Raw genomic sequence first — 17,492 nt, 5'->3', positions numbered from 1 at the left:
ATACCACATATTTTAGTTTGTTAAAGCTGCCAGAATGTAACTGTTTTAAAGGGACTGTAGTAACTTACAGATCTACAGTTCTAAGGCCATAAAAATGTCCAAACTAAGGTATCCAGATAAAGATATGTTGACTCAAGAAAGGGCTGATAATGTTCGGGGTTTCTCTGTCAGCTGGGAAGGCACATGGTGACATCTGCTAACTTTCTGTCCTGGCTTCTTGTTTCAAATGGCTTCCTTGGGGAGCTTTTCTTTCTGCATCTCCACACATCTCTGTCTGTGTCAGCTCTTAAGTTTTTTTCCAAAATATTCCCTCTTAAAAGACTCTAGTAAGCAACCCATTTTGATTGGGTGAAAACTCATCCCCATGGAAACTACCTAATCAAAATGTCCCACCCACAATTGATTGGGTCACATCTCCATGGAAACAGCTTAATTAAAAAGATCCCAATGACAATATTGAATGAAGACTCAAGAACATGGCTTTTCTGTGGTATGCATCAGTTTCAAGCTGGCACACCGCATACATTTATCATTTATAAATTTGTTATATCAATGTATGCATTTATTCCTAAGATTTAGAATTCCAAAGGCCTGGGAGCTGGTCTACTCAATTCCCCAAATCGCATGGCCAATGACAGTTCAAGGACTAGAATGTTGGGCTCTAGCCCCAATATATATTTTCACCTTTCCATCTTTGCATGAAGGGTGTTGAAGTAATTTATTCTATAATTCGCAGAGAAGCTTTATTGTAGAGTTAGTCAAGGGCTTTCTCTTGTTTTATTTATTTGCTTTGTTCCTGCCCAATTCTTATTCCTATTTCCTGTCTCTCCTTGTGAAACTACTCCAGTGCATTTTATATCTATTTTAAATATATGTGAACACATTTATAAAATATATTTGCATTGTTTTATCTGTGCATGTGTTCCTAATTTATTTAAATGACTTTGTGCTATGTATCTCATTTTGTTTCATACTGTTTTCAGTGTGTTGTCTTTTAATACTAGTCATGCTGTTCAATGTTCTAATTTAATTGTCCAAGTGCCCCACATTTTTGCATATCCATCTCTTCCGCGGTGGGAAATGAGAGCACCTCCCATTCCTTGCTATACCGATAATGGGGTAAAGAATATCATTATTAGTGTCCCCGTGTAGACCTGATACAAAACGTTTCTCTGGGGCTTATAACTTGTAGTGTGACTGGGTTAGAGAATTCAGGCAGATTTATCTTAGTAAGTACTGACCTCCAGAAAGGCTGTACAAATTTCCAAATACTAGCAAACAATTTTTGATTCTCGCCAAAACTTACCATCATTAATTTTTCTAATTTTTACCAAACTTATATGTATAAAATGGTAACTCACTCTTGTTTTAATTACCATTTCTCTGACTACTAGTGACTTTTAGCTTCTCTGTGGAAACAGATTGCCTTCTCAGGCTTCCCCTTGTAAAGTTTCTTATTTATATGTTTGGCCCACATTTCTTTCAGTTGACACATGGGAGTTCTTTATCTTTTCTGAATATTAATTTCACATACATTAACCTCATAGAGGTGACAAAGCTAATCATCTGCCTATAACTCTATTTATGATGGTCTTTGTAGAATCTTGAATTTTAATGCAGTCAAATGCATCTTTTTTGGGGGGTGCCTTGTAAATTTATGTTTTGGCATCTAGTTTTATAAGGCAATCCCCATTGCAAGATCACAAAGGTATTGCTCCATATTTTCATTTATTAATTTTAGAGTTTTACCTTTTACATTAGGTCTTCATTCACCTGGTGGCCTTCTGGCATGTCGTGGAGATTTAGCATTAACTTTTCTATTTATTGAACAAATTTACATACGGTAGATAGCCTCTCCTTTTCCTGACTTGGGGGGCTGACTGTGACCTTTGACATGTTCATGTACGTACACTGTTTTGTGGCTGTGCTGTATGTGGTGTTCCAATTCACTTTTTCTTCTCTCCATAAGGAATCTTAAGTTTCTGATGCTTTGTTTTAGCTTATAGGTTTATAATATGCCTTCACATCTTTTCAGACAAACAGACCTCTCCCACTATCATCACATCTCTCCACATTTCTAGATTGACTTGGCTATTCATCAACTTTTATTCTTCCGAATAGATTTTAAACATCCATTTGGAAGATTTTAAGGTCTTCCAAAAATCTTTTCATATACATTTTAAAACATGTTTGTTGAAAGTTTCTACTGGAATTTTAATGAAATTGTGTTGAACTTATATATTAAACCTAGAGTATTGCTCTTATAAGAAATTGACTATGTAAACGATTATGTGAGCTGGCTAAGCAAGTTCAAAACCCATAGGGTGGGCTGCCAGGAAAGGAAGGTCATGGAGAAGCTGGAATTCACAGGCACAGGGTGAAGCCACTGTCCACATGTAGAATTTCTTCCCTTTTTCCCTCTTTGCCCCTGGGTATACTCGGCCTGGTTATAAGGCCTTCCAGCTGATGGAATCAGGCTTACCCAGATTATCCAAGGTAATCTTACTTACTTAAAGTAAGCTGATTGTGCACTTTAATAATATTTATAGATTCCTCGAACAACAACAACTAGATCAGTGTTTGATTAAGTAATTGGGGATGGTAGTTACTCAAATTGACATGGACAAAACTATCATAACACTTTATAGTTTGGATGCTAATTTAAGTGGTGTTTTATTTTCTATTTGATATTGCTAGTGCAGAAGAACTCTATTGACTTTAGAAAGATATCCTTCTATCTGAATATTTTTCTGAATTCTCACATTTGTTCTAATAGCTGAACAGTGGATTCAGTTTGGCATTTTATACTGATGATAATATCATCTGTAAATAATTCCATTTGATCATATTACCTGAAAATAATTCTAGTAATTGCAACTGTTAATTCTTTTTCTTGTCTTATAGCATTGGTCAGTACACTCAGTGATACTCTTAAATGGTGGCAATGATATCAAGTCTCCTTGACTTTTCTATGACATCAGTGGGACTGTGTCTAAAATTCTACCTTAAATGGGATGTTAGTTTTAGTTTTAGTATAAAACATGTATCATGCTATAGATTTTTCCCTGTATTCTGAGTTTTCTGAGTGATTTTTAAAATCATAAATAGGTTTTGAACTTTATGAAATTCTCCTTGTGTATCTATTATCAGGTCATTAGTATGTGAATTAAACCTAAAAGATTTATAAATGTTAAACCCCATTTGCATTTCTGCAGTAAGACCTAGCTGTTGATGATGCATTGTAATTTTACTAGGTTATTTCATTTGGCTAACAAATGTCCTCTTTTTTTAAAATTTTTGCATCTATGTTCATAAGTAAAATGAGCTTATAATTTTCTTTTCTATTCTTACTTAATTGTGAAATTAATGTTATTCTAAATTCTTAAAATGTTTTAGGCAACTTTCCCTATTTTCTTTCTTTCTGAAACTACTTGTATAAGATAGGGATTATCTGTTCCCTCAAAGTTGGCAGAACTTCCTTATAAAACTTTCCAGGCCAAGAGGTTTTTGTGGTTCCACTGTAACATATTATATGAGAAGCAGGAAAACATCTTTTTTTTTTTTTTTGGAAAAAAAAATTAATCAATGTGCCACCAATTGAACAATTTTGCAGAGGGAATGAGGTAGCTTTCCAGGCCAAGAGCTTTTTGTGGTTTCACTGTAACATATTGTATGATAAGCAGGAAAGCATCTTCCTTTTTTGGAAAAAAATATAGTCAACATGCAGCCAATTGAACAATTTCACAGAGGGAATGAGGTAGATTTCAGCCATAAACTAGTAATTGAAAGAACAATTGTCATGCTTCATATACCTCTGAGTAAGTTGGCATAAAAGTTTACGTAGAAGAATGTCAGGCCATATGCAGAGGCATGCTGGGTGCATTGCACCTCCAATTTTCTAACAGCCCCTGTGCCTTCTATTCCCTAGGACACACAGGACGGTTGCTAAAGTCACTGTGCTTCACCAGTCTTTCGTTCCTGTTGCTGCATATCATTTTTCACATCACGTTGGCTAGCCTTGAAGCTCAGCGCCGTATAGCACCTGGTTACAACTGTGAGTATTACAATATTTTTTTTCTTTACTGTGCCCATGCATAATAAAGCAGTAAAAAGATCTATGGGATATTTGGGTTATGCTGTGCACGGTAATTTTGCGGTCCTTTGGCAATCCAATATTGGTATATGTACATATAAAGAAACTTTGTCATGGAAAAGTTGACAAGAGACACTTAGTTAATGAGTCCTCAATATATATTAGATCCCAGGCCCCTATCTGAGTTAGGACATTATCACTGTGCTCAACCTAAGAAATCACGGTTTACGTGCTGTTTGTGGCGCATCCAGCACAGCTATTGAAATCAGACATGTAAACTTTCTAACGTGGTAAGTATCAGTACAAAGTTGAATAACGGTATATGGCAGTGACATCCCTCCTGTTATAAAGCAAAATATCAGATTTCATATCTCTTTATGAGAAAAATGTAAAGATCGTTTTTTTTCAAATTGGGATTTTTTTATTGGTCTCCATAGAGAAATAAGGTCACATTATTTTGAGTTTGTGATCTGAAAAATTCAACACATATTTGTGCTATGACCCTAACCCTAACCCTCCAGGTAATATCATCTTTCCAAAATTAACCTGCCGTTAGATAAGCCCTATTTCAGTCTTTGTAGGATTTGTCACTGTCACTTGAACATACAGAAATGCTTTAAGTAGATGGAATAAAATCCACATGTTTTAAGTTAATCCTAAAGAAACTTGAGGGCATTTGAAATAGACCATACTAACAGTTTTCTTTCAAGAAAGTATTTGTGGTTTTGAAATTTCCTGAACTTTCCTAAGTGCAAGTACAAGTAATATGAAGTAAAGCTACCCTCCCTGTAAAATAAAAAGGAGATAAAAACTCTTTGTGCAGTGAGAGAATCTTTAGTAGAGTTTGTATTCATGAATTTTCCGCTCTCCTTCACTGAATACCTTTTAGGTATACACAGAGCTAAAGTCAGCATTCACTTTGGCTATTTTATTGAGTTCAGAATGCCTTTGGTAAATTACCTGATTTAACTGATTTGTGCAGTTTAGTTGAACACCATAAGTGCATGCAATCTTGAATAGGGTGTGAGACTTTGTTGGTTTGTTCAGGTCAGTGTGATGCCCCAATATATCCTAGTAAATAAAGAACTATTTGCAAAGTCTCCTTGGGGGACTAGAGAGAAAGGAGGAAATATTCAGCTTCCCCATTTGAAGAATTTCTGATATTCTTGCAGGCAGTGGGGACAACCAAATTATTAGGCCGAGCCTTCAGTCTTCGGATTCACCCCTATGAAACTTATTCCTGCAGAGGTTAGGCCAAGTCAACTTAAAATTAGGTCAAAGAATCACCCCCAAAGAACCTCTTTTGTTGCTCAGATATGGCCTCTCTCTCTAAGCCAATTCAGCAGGTGAACTCACTGCCCCCCACTCCCATGTGGGACACGACTCCCAGGGGTGTAAATCTCCCTGGCAGCATGGGACAGAACTCCTGGGATGAGCTGGGACCTGGCATCAAGGGATTCAGAAAACCTTCTTGACTGAATGGGGGAAGAGAGAAATGAGACAAAATGAAGTTTCAGTGACTGAGAGATTTCAAACAGAGCCAAGAGTTGTCCTGGAGGTTATTCTTATGCATTATGTAAATATACTTTTTTAGTTTACAGTTTATTGGAGTAGCTGAAGGTACCTGCAAGTATTGAGCTGTGCTCCGGTAATCTTAATTTTGAAGACAACTGTATAAAGATATAACGTTTACAATGTGACTATGTGATTATGAAAACCTTCTATCTGATACTCCTTTTATCCAAGGTGTGGACACATGAGTAAAAAAATAGATAAAAAGGGCGGGCCGCGGTGGCTCAGCGGGCAAAGTGCTTGCCTGCCATGCCGGAGAACCTCGGTTCGATTCCCGGCCCCAGCCCATGTAAAAAACAAACAAACAAACAAAATACAATAAAACAAGAAAATGTTTAAAGATGTTTCCCTTCCATCCTTCCTTCCTTCTCTCTGTCTTTCCTTCCCTTCCTCCCTCTCTCTTTAAAAAAAAAAAAAAAAAAAAAAAATAGATAAAAAATTTTTAAAAATTCATGCCTTTCAAGTTTACAGTCAGTGGCTGTTAATATAGTCACAAAGTGTTGTAAGCATCACCACTAAAACTGCAACATATTCCTCACCTCAAAGAGGAAAGCTTATATCCATCACCTCCCCTCCCCTCTAGGCAGCTACTAGTTCTCTTTTTGTCTCTATTCTGGAAATTTCATATAAATGGGATCATACACTATTTAGTCTTTTGTGTCTGGTTTCTTTCCCTTAGCTTAATGTTTTCAAGGTTCAGCCATATGGTACCATGAGTCAGAAATTGATTCATTTTTAGGGCTGAATATTGCTCCATTGTTAAGATGTGGTTTGAATGTTTGGTAAAAGCCAAGTGTCATCCTGTTATTAAAGGCAGGATAAAATGCTATGTTTAAATAATAGTGTTTAAAAATCTCATAATGAAAAGGAGCATTTATTGTATTTGGCCAGGTACACATCTTTTCAGACTTAGTACGATTGTTAGCAGCAGTATTTTAGAGTGTTTCTTAACCAAACATCGTTTGGCTCTTTCTTATTAGGGCTCTCCTAGGACCTTAAGGAAGTGTTTTAATAGCCATAAGAGTTGTCCAAAAAAAACGTCTCTTTCATGAATAATGAGTCCTTCTTCACTGGAAGTGTTCAATTACAGGATACATTACAACTTATCAGATTTTTAAAAGTTAATTATATATATATGTATTATATATGTATATATATATTCCTCATTACTGCAAATAATTTTGTTTGCTGAGTGGTGTTGCCAGAAGGGTTGTGCTGAAGAGTGAGTATATTAGGAACTGAAATTCAGGCTCTGTTCCGACCCAGAGAGTGCGGAGATTTCTGTTTTTATTCAATATGATGGTTTTACACAATTCCATTAAAGCTAAAATAAAAACGTAACAGGAAATGTTAAAACAACATTCCCTTGTCCACATTTATAAATGAAGTTACTCTGTGTATGATGTCCTTACAGCACTTAAACAGAGACAGACAGACAGAAGGATATACAAAGGTAACACATTTGCATGCATGCACACACACACACACACACACACGTTTGTTTTTGATTTGGCTCCTTCAAGGGGAAAGGACTCAGATCACCTCAATACCTTGGCAGGGTCCTATTACTATCATGAAAATGTCCCTCTTTCTCAGTGGCGACGGGAGGAAGTGGTTTCAGGTGTAGTTAGCAGCTGGCCTCCTGACATGCCCTCTCCTGCTCTCCCAACAGGAGCCCACCCAACCTGTGCCCACCCAACCTGTATCCTCAGGGCTGCCTCTGCTAACCTCACAGCCTGCACATTTAGGCTCCTTAGATAGCATGGTATTTCCAGGCTTCTATCAGAGATATTTCTCTTCATGCTAAAATCTCCTACACTAGCATTCTTAACTCCAGTATACACTGAATACGTCAGAACCTAATATATTGTCCGTCTTTTCCTTTGGTGTCCTCATATGAAAGCTTTTCTCTGTACCACAAAGTGCCAATTCCATGGAACTCGTATTAGTCAATTTAATTTCCACCCAGTTGAAGTTCCGATTTGTAGTTCTCATATTTGTGATTAAGTAACGAATAGAACAGGGATGTGTGAAAGGATTGAGATAGAAAAAGCTCTTTACTTCTAGTCCTCAGCATCTGGAGGTTGTGTTTCCAAAAATCATATCTTCTTTCTGAAAAACTAGTGGTGCACTCCACAACACTAGCTAGTTAGGTGTTACGGATTTTTTATGGTTCAGTTTCATACATACCATTTACAACCAGTGCATTCTTGAAAAAGGATAAAAGAGAAGGGCAAAAAACTTCAGAGCTCTGCAAACTAACTTAGTCCAAGATTGACACAGACCAGGTTTTCAGCCTGGAGCATTATTTAATGATCAAATTATATAAACTCCTGAAATTACTGTTAGGGTGGGTAATGGAAATACTAACTTTTAATTTAGAGTTGACTCCATGTCACAAATGTTATTGTTTCTTGAGCATTTGGAGTTAACAGTGACACCATCAGAGCTGTAAATACAACTTCAGTTATTTGATATCCTAAATCTGCAGTGTAGCCTTTTTTTTTGGTGTTTGCAGATGTAAAATGTCAAGTCTTTAAATAAAAAGACACAAAACTGTCTTGGTTGGTAGTGTTGGGCATTTTACTCTTTTTTCTCTGTGTTCAAGATGTCAGTAAATCAAAATGCAGTAATGCAGACAGGCCAGGTTGCCGGATGATATCTTGTATTCAAATTCAAGACCACCAAGTGCTTGTTTGCAGGTGTGTGTTTGTGTGTGTGTGTACTTTTGTTTTCCTAACTACATATGTCCCCATTTAAAGATCATACACCTTCATCCTCATTAGAGCCAACGTTCCCAGCATCCCCCAAGAATTTAGGACATGTGTTTGGGGAACAATAGGAGCATTTACAAATATTGAGTCCTTGAAAGTTCCTGTTTCCCCTGAGTCCTGTGAATATTAACTGGCAGTAGTAAAGAAATTTTCAAACTACATTATTTAGTTTTTGACAAACTGGCAGGTTTGTTAACAGTGCTGTTTTGCAGACCTGAAACTCTACACCCTCCCTTCCTCCCTCTCTGTCTCTCCATTTCCATTTTCCCCCCTATTTCCAAATCGGTGCTCTTACAGGTAAGTGAGGAAATCTATGGGGCAGGGGAGACGTCTGTAAATTTTCCTCAAACACATGTTGTGCGTCCTACTAAAATATTTTCGTTCCGTCAAAAGTATGCTGTTTAAACAAATGTGAACCCAGCTTCAATTATGTCATTACAAATTACATAGAGGTAGTTTGTTTGAGTCGGCGGTAGATGTGTGGCAATGCTAGTGAAATTCCAAGATCAGCTTGGAGTCTCGGGCTGTGCCAAAAGCGTACTGTTGATTCAGAGAAACTTTTGAGTTCAGGGCTTTGAATAATACTGAGAAAAATCCCCATGATGATATTTATTGAGTGCGTCTTAGCTGTAAGACCCAGAGAACTTTATATTCCTTTTCCAGTTAATAGTTCCCATCTTCTTTAAGTAGAGCACGCTCTATACAGTAGCCCATTTCATTCTCAACGTGATCTTCAGGGCAGGTAGGGCTACACAAAGGTGTAGCTGTGCCTGGAGTCCTGCAAACAGGCATATGGCTGGGGAGACGCAGGAAGTAGAATCTCTCTGGATCTGACTGCCAGGCTGGCCCCATGTAGAGCAGCTCAATCATTTCATCCACGTCCAGAGTCCTGTCTCCTGGCCGAGCTGTGCCTCCACAGTCCTGGGCCGTTTGTGACTCCTTTTTCCCAGGAGATGGAGCCCTTTTGGTGTCTGGTTGAGCTGAGAGTTGGGTATTCACAGTGGAGAAACAGGTCGTGGGAATTCCGGGAACTTCCGGCTGTCCTGAGCTGGGGTCTGCGCTCCAACAGCTTTTACCTCTCCATGTAACTCCTCATTTGTGAGACTTTTAGGGTTGTCTTGTCCCTTACATTTCCTAGAAGTTGGAAAAAGTCTAGTTTCAAGGGTCTTGAATAAGAGGTTCTGATGTTTTTAGTCCATGATCTTCTCTGGTCTGAATGTCCACCCTTAGAATTCCATGGCTATTTCCTTTGCTTGATTCAGCTGTGGAACTCAGTTGGATTCATTTCCTCTGAAAGCCAGACCCTCAGGTCAGCTGCTTTCTCCTCCTGCGGGAGGTGGGGTCTCTAGGGATCTGTGCTTTTAATTCAAAGAACACATCAGGTCCATGGAAATTAGGCCTGATGCCCACTGGCTAAGAGGTCAGTGTAGACGGTAAGAGTAGGTTTTTTTCCCGTTGGGCCCAGGGGCGAGACCAGTGCATACAACATCTGCGTGTGACAAGACGAGGGGAGTGGACTGTGTTCTGGCCAACCCTGCCCTCCAGGTGAGGGGCTCTGGCAGAGTCTCTGGTGCTTGGGTGCCCAGGCTGGGTGGCCACTGCGCCATGTGGCCGTATATTTCCTCCCAGGGCACTGCTGGTGGTGAACTGGGTTAATAAAGAACGAGCCTCGATTGGCTGTTACCTGGGGTCCATCCTTGAAGCACTGATCCCACCCGCTGAAGGAAATTCTTCATTTTTAGGTGTCATGTTTGAGGCCATCCTGTGGAGGCAAGAGTTAATATTTAGGAAACAGGAGACAAAAATATATCAAAGGAAGCGAATGCCATACTTGCCTTAGGAGTAGTTTTTGCAATCACTGTCTGCTGCCTGCTTTCCTATGACCGCTGACCCCAGGGCTGACAGCGGATGCATCTGGAAGGATCTGGCGTCTTTCCCTGCTTCTCCCCCCACCACAAACTGGCTCCCGAGGGGCACTGTGGCCAGCCCCCTCCTCACTCCTGGGCAGAGCTTCCTGAAAGCTGATGATATACTGCCCATCAATGAAACTATTTAAAGACAAACAGAGAAACAGGCAAAAAAAACCCCCCAAAAACCAGGCCAAGTTGGCATTCTTTATCTAACCATCTGTGCAAGGGACTACAACCCCCCCAGGGTGTAATTTTCCCTTAACAAAGCTGAGCTGAAACTGTGTTGGGCCAGATCGACATCTTCAGGTCACATATATAATGCAGGACACCTGGCTGGAGAGTGATTTCCCACCACCCTGGTCAAGGCAGATTGCTTCTCCCGTGCGCCAGCTCACGTAGCCACCTGCCAGCCTGGCCCAGGCCTAGACGCACCCTCCTGGCAGGGTGGTTCCAACCCAAGGTGAGACTCCCTGGAGAGAGGCGTGGCTGAAAGAGAACGCTTGTGGCCTGAAGTTGGATGGAGTTGGTGCTTTTGGAAGAATGGATTTCATTCTGGTTTTACTGTCAGATCACCAGCAGGAAGCTGAGCTGTGGGGGTGCTGCAAGCATGGACACCAGTGGGTCTGCAGGAGACACCGTCAGGTTGAAGACTCTTAACCCACTGGGCCGGTGTGAAAGGATGTTTGGACCCTAGAAAAGCCAGGTTTTAATCCTAATCCCATTTTGTAAAGGCAGCTGTTTCTTCTAATCCCTATTCAGTACTGTAGGTTTGAAACTGTAATCAGATCATCTCCCTGGAGATGTGACTCAGTCAAGAGTGGTTGTTAAACTGGATTAGATGACGACATGTCTCCACCCATTCAGGTGGGTCTTGATTAGTTTCTGAAGTCCTATAAAAGAGGAAACATTTTGGAGAATAAGAGATTCGGAGAGAGCACAGAATGCTGCAGCACCACGAAGCAGAGAGTCCACCAGCCAGTGACCTTTGGAGATGAAGAAGGAAAATGTCTCCTGGGGAGCTTCATGAAACCAGAAGCCAGGAAAAGAAGCTAGCAGACGATGCTGTGTTCACCATGTGTCCTTCCAGGTGAGAGAGGAACCCTGACCGTGTTCACCATGTGCCTTTCCAGATGAGAGAGAAACTCTGTGTTCACCATGTGCCCTTCCACTGGAGAAAGAAACCCTGAACTTCATCGGCTTTTTTGAACCAAGGTATCTTTACCTGGGTGCCTTTGATTGGACATTTCTATAGACTTGCTTTAATTGGGCCATTATCTCAGCCTTAGAACTATAAACTAGCAACTTATTAAATTCCCCTTTTTAAAAGCCATTCTGTCTCTAGTATATTGCATTCCGACAGCTAGCAAACTAGAACAGCCAGTGCCTGCTGTTGTCTTGATACACTCAGGTGGCACAATCAAATTGTGATTTCCAGTCTAGACAGCATCTTCTCAAATAGAATGTCACATTTTATTGCAAGAAATATTATCCATGAGTATTATTTACATTATCTAATACATGAGTCCATGTAGGATCTTAGGTGACCATAGGCGAATTATGCATCTCAGTGCCTCAGTTTCCTCAACTGTGAAATAGAGGTAATAAGGGTCCCAGTCTCTAGGGTGGTTGTGAGGGTGGGATGAGTTGATCAGGCCACTGCAGCAGAAACACAACTCGGAACTACACTCCACCCTCATATCGTGCTCTCGTGGGTAAAACCTGGAAATTGTGAGGTGTGCCAGATACTCCCCTATCGTCATCCTTGTCTCAGTTTCCTCTCCCGTCCCCTGCATCTGAGTTCACCTCATTCACCACTGGGTGCAGGGTACACGCAGAGCTGGCTGCGGGAGCTGCCGGGGAAGCGGGGCTGGGTCCCGTGTCCCCCTTGCAGCATGATGTTCTCCGGGCAGCACCGCCCGTCACTGCGTGTCATCCGGCCTGGGTCTGTGGTCCCTCCTCGTCCCCTCCTCTACTTGGAATCTTATCCTTCCCCCCATGCCCTGCAGCCAGAGGTGTGTACACTCAATGCCGTCTTCACCATTCATGGCACCCTTTCTATGTGGTAGCATTTTAGAAGAAGAAGAGATAGAAGGCGAAAGTCTTTGGAAGAAGGGCAACTAATAGCTCTTGTGTGGTGAGCTAACATTTACCCACCTGATCTCATCTGAACCCTGACCGTATCTCCTGGAAGGAACATCTCTTGCTGCCCTGTGACTGACAGAGAATGAGGTCCCAAGGCAGTAAGTAGCCAGGCTGGAATTCAAGCTGGGGACCTATGTCAGTTCCCAGTTGCAAAGTTCCTCTGGGGAAGGCTTAATGGAGAAGATCTTGATATAATTTATTCAATTTGGAGGAATAGGTGAGATCATTTAGGTGGGTTTTGGAGGACATGCTGAGTGAGAGGATAATCTACTAGGATAACTCCGACATGACCTTTAAGGATATGTTCCCCCCACCGCATGAGTGGGGTGGCTGTGACTGGCGGGTCAGGGCATGGTTACCTCAGGGGCACATGTCTCCTCGCCTCCTGGACCCCACTCTCCTGGCCCACCTCACTTCCGGTGGGCCCTGCCACAGGCCCCACTTGTCAGTGGAGGCTTCCTGGTCTGGTGACTCTAGGCTGTATTTCTGAAGCCTAAGAAAGTTGGAGACTTTTTTCCAGGAGGTTTAAGTCAGGTCAATAAACCAGCAAGAATGAATTGTTGCTTTAGGTGGGCTGAAGCCTGCCTCCCCTGGGACCCTGATCCAGTTTCCAAACCTGTGTATCCCTAGTCTAACCCTTTCTCTACACCAGTCTTTCAGATATTTGAAGATAACTACCATGCTGGTTCTAAGTATTTCTTCACTTAGTCCCTAGCCCTCTCCTGAACTTCTCGGCTTTTTGGCCAGTGTCTCTGTGCCAAAAAGTGTCTGTGTGATGGCATAGCCATGGCCAGATTCATGTAAACCATGGCGAGCTTTGCAACTTTCCTTATTCTGGTTACTGCACTTCTGATTCTGCTAAAATTACAGGCATGTCATACTATGGATTCATACACATCTCCTCTAACCTAAAACATTAACACCATTTTCTTGTGAAATTCCGTTTCCGTCTCTCTTAAGGCAGATAATGCCCCATCCTGGATTTGTGATCTTGAGATTACCTGTGTGGAAAGCATCTTTTTATACCATATACCATCATCTTAATTTCAGCCTTAAATAAGATAAAAGCTTTGTAGTTTCTGACAAGGAATAGAACAAGCACTCCACAAGCCTTAACTTCTTTCTCCCTTTCTTCTGCCTCACTGTATCTCATATCCAACCATTCGTTAGGATCAGTTTGGTTCAAAATTTTGATCTAAATCAACAATATCATGGCTTCAATATATAATTGCCATCCCATGCCAGGAGTATTTTATTTATAGCTCCAACCTGCACCATCATTCTACAAGGCTGTTGATATTTAACTCATTTTACAGTTAAAGAAACTGAGCAGCAACACGAGAGTTAAATTTAATTTAGACTGCAAAAGGAAAGAGGTGGCTGTTGCATGCAGGGCCACCCAGGGAATGCTGGAGACCTTGGGTAGGCTGGGGTGAGTGCAGGTCAGTGGGATTGTTTAGATGAGGAGAGAGGGAAAAGGGGCTGCAGAGTAGGGGTGGAGGACAGCCTGCTGCCTTATCTCTCCCACCCGTTGGTAAGCCTTTCCACCTCCCTCCACCCATCCACAGGAGCTGTCTGCTCCTCGCTCCTTGTCTTTCCTTGTGCTGTTCTCCAGGAGAATGACCTAATCTTCATCCCCAGTCTCTCTGTCTACAGGCCGATGCTAAGACCTGGCCACTGCCTCCAGGAACCTTGAGCCAAACCCCTGGACTAACTGGGCTTCAGTGGTCATTCTAATTTTGACCATCTGTGCAAGGTTAGGACACCATAGTCTAGTTTTCTTTTAACTGAGATATTCCAAAAGCAAGTCTTCAAAAAGGAGTCCAGCTCCCCCAGTACCCTTAAGACATTGCACTTAGCATATTGCCTACAATGACTGATTTCAGATATTTGTTCTCCCGTTATTGTGCAAGCAGATTCAGGACAGAGGTGACTGCGTGTCATTCGCTTTTGTGACCCTAGCACCCACCATGGTGGTCGATGTGTAGTGTGCTGCCCAGTCATTGTTTGAAAAATTCATAGCATCAAAAAAGGGGACGAAAGTGTAGCGAGGATGCTAATTGACAGCCCTCTTGTTTTGTGGCATTTCCTGGTGGTGTCGTTCCCGTCCCGGGCTGTGTCTGAGGGTGGATCAGTTGAGTAGCTGCAGCGTAGCGCTGTTCTCTCTCTGCCCGGCACTCTTTATTGTCCACTCGCTTTTGCCCCCCTGGTGCCTACTGAAAACCTTACTCAGAAGTTTCCATTTCTCCTTTCCCAGTTCTCAAGGAAATATGAGAATGACCTGCTCATTGGCGAGCTTTCCTTGCCCTTTAAAATTATTTATCAAATAAAGTTACTTGGTATTTATTTCCTTTGCAAACAAAAAAGTGTTTTTCCAGTTGGATTGCAGGGAACTAGAAGGGAAAAATAGAAAATAAGGAGCTAGAGTTAGAAGCTGCAAGGAAAGTAAGAGAGAGAAGGAGTTGGGGAGAGGTGTGCTGTAGCTAGGTGGCCTTGTTAATAATTAGGGGGTAGAAGAGAAGCCTCCAGATGGCTAATATTCATGTCATTTCCTTGAGGCTCATCTGCTTTCGACCTCATGCACTCCCCTTCAGTCCTTGCAAGACAAATCATAGTGCAGGAAATGTGAAATGATTTCGGATCAATTTTGTTTGCTTAAATAACAGTTTCCCCAGCCTCAGTCTCATGATGCAGCATTTCTAGTGTAAATAATTTACAATAAAAGCGCCAAGGCCAGTCTGTGTGGTATGGGAGTGAACTTGACCTCAAATTATAGATGGCCAACATAAGGCTATATAACTCGCTGCTTTCAAATTCGTGGGGTAATGGAAGGATATTTCAGGTGCATAAAGGAAGGAGCAACATAGGGCTAAGTATAGTCATGACATTCCACAAAATATTAAGTGTCTGGCACAAGGTTCGTTGACCTTCAGACATACAAAACTGGCGTATAATCCATTTTTCTCTATAGACAGAAGTTTGGATATATAAAAGTCTTCTTGACTATGTTTTGATATTAAGAATATGTGTTTAGGATCTAGAAGATTGGCAAAGAAGTTGCAAATATGATTTATCTCTTAACACTCATCGTACATGTAAAAGCTTCCTGGTGATTCCCCTTGTAGGCTATAGATAACACACAGAATATTAACATTAGTGATATTACTATAAAAGTGTTATATTTATAAGCAGATGTTTTGCATTTATTTTCTGAAAGAGAAAGGTGTTTTGTGTTGCAAACATATGTATTCTGTTGTGAATGATCATTATTTTAAATATTTTCTTTCATAACCTTGCATTATTATTTAGCATATAATCCTAAATTTTAAATTCCTCAAGAGCCCAAATTATGATTATTAAGAAGGAATCCAGAGTGCACAGGTGGTTCGGTGGTAAAATGCTCACCTTCAATGTGGGAGACCTGGGTGTGATTCCTGGACCACGCACCACCACTCCCCCCCGAAAAAAATGCAGTCCAGTGAAGTAAGAGTTGATGACTGAAATTCAAACTTCCTCTTATGCGTTGGTTGCTCCTTCCCCACTGTCAGTGGATTAAAACAAAAATTAAAGCACCCCTGATATATAAACTACATTGATCCAATCAGGATAGAATACACACGCATTTCCTTCTCTTTAGTCTTGCGGAATCAAGATGATAACGTTTTCATTCGCAATGCCGTGTTTACTTTTATAGGGATTATTAAGAAAATATTATTCTTTATTTCTTTAATTGGGAATTTGGGAGAATGTTGTATTCACATTATAGAAATGACAATTATGATTATTTGACATTGTTAATTTTAAGACTTTTCTACAAAATGGATATTATAACAACCGTAAAATTTACTTTTAAATAGCTCAGGCTATTCATCATCCACAACCCTGTCCCATATTCATTAATTTAACAACTTTTTATCGACAAGCTGGTACATGCATTTGTTCTGTTTGATACTTGGCATTGGCCAGTGGGCATCATGGCCCTTGCAGACTTTACAGTCTCCTGGTGAGTGAGAAGCAAGGAGAGAAATGAATGACCGTGAAATGAAAGAGTTTGACATGGTATTATCACCAAGGATGTACAATGAACTATGGTAGTATTGATCATCAGCACCTACTGTGGTCTGGCTGGGAAGACTTCCTGGAGGAAGTGATTCTGAGGCAGAACTTGAAGGATGAGTTTATGTTGTTTTGCCAAGGAGTAGGAAGTACATTCCCCACAGAAGGGAAAGAGGTACAAAGACTCAGAAACAAGGGAGAAGATGGCACAGAGAGTTAGGTAGGAGCCAGAGCAGAAAAGCCACATGAACCAATGGACTCAACCCTGGTTGACTGGTGGAAGTGCTTGGGAAGTTCTGAAAAATACCCACGCCTGGGTTCCACCCCAAGTCAACCAAAACTGACTCCTGGGCCGGGGCCTGAGCCGTTAGTATTTAACATGATTTCACTTGCAGTCAGAATTACGGGTTCTTAATGTGAACTATGTTAAGAAATATGGATTTATCTTCTGGGCGATGGGAATGCTTTCACTACTTTCTTAAATTATTTCTTTAATCTGCAGATTTTATTAAGAAATATTTGCATATCATATATTCCATCTAAAGTATATAATCGATGTCTCACAGTATCCTCACTTAGTTGTTCAGTTCTCACACTCAACTCTAGGCAATTCTAATTGCTCCAAAGAGAAAAATACCTGATACACACACACATACACGCAAGAACTTCAAACCTTCCATATCCCTTATCCCCCATAATTTATTCCTAGCATTGGTGTGGTGCACATATTACTGTTGACACAAGAATATTAAGGTATTACTGTTAAATATAGTCTATTTTTATATTTAAAATATATTTTTATATTTATATAAAATATTTTTATATACAAATTATCTACATAATAAGTATTTTTTCCTCATATACCACGCTATTATTAATATATATAATATATTTTTTATGTTTATATAAAAAAATTTTTATATAAAAAATTACCTACATAATAGG

The 17,492-nt window shown here is 40.5% G+C and overlaps 1 protein-coding gene across 12 annotated transcripts in view; it reads left to right on the top strand.

Annotated features, from left to right (window-relative positions):
* PIEZO2 (piezo type mechanosensitive ion channel component 2) overlaps positions 1–17,492 on the top strand; it is a 562,484-nt gene that overhangs the window by 204,491 nt on the left and 340,501 nt on the right. For all 12 annotated transcript variants that reach the window (XM_077135993.1, XM_077135995.1, XM_077135992.1 and 9 more), the window contains exon 3: positions 3,929–4,054. In XM_077135993.1, coding sequence (XP_076992108.1) covers positions 3,929–4,054 — 126 coding nt within the window. The remainder of the gene's footprint in view (positions 1–3,928; positions 4,055–17,492) is intronic.

The sequence above is a fragment of the Tamandua tetradactyla genome, chromosome 18 (genome assembly GCF_023851605.1).
Source record: "Tamandua tetradactyla isolate mTamTet1 chromosome 18, mTamTet1.pri, whole genome shotgun sequence".
Classification (NCBI taxonomy): Eukaryota; Metazoa; Chordata; class Mammalia; order Pilosa; family Myrmecophagidae; genus Tamandua; species Tamandua tetradactyla.
Note: the sequence above shows the minus strand (reverse complement) of the source record. Positions and strands in the feature narration are given on the sequence as shown.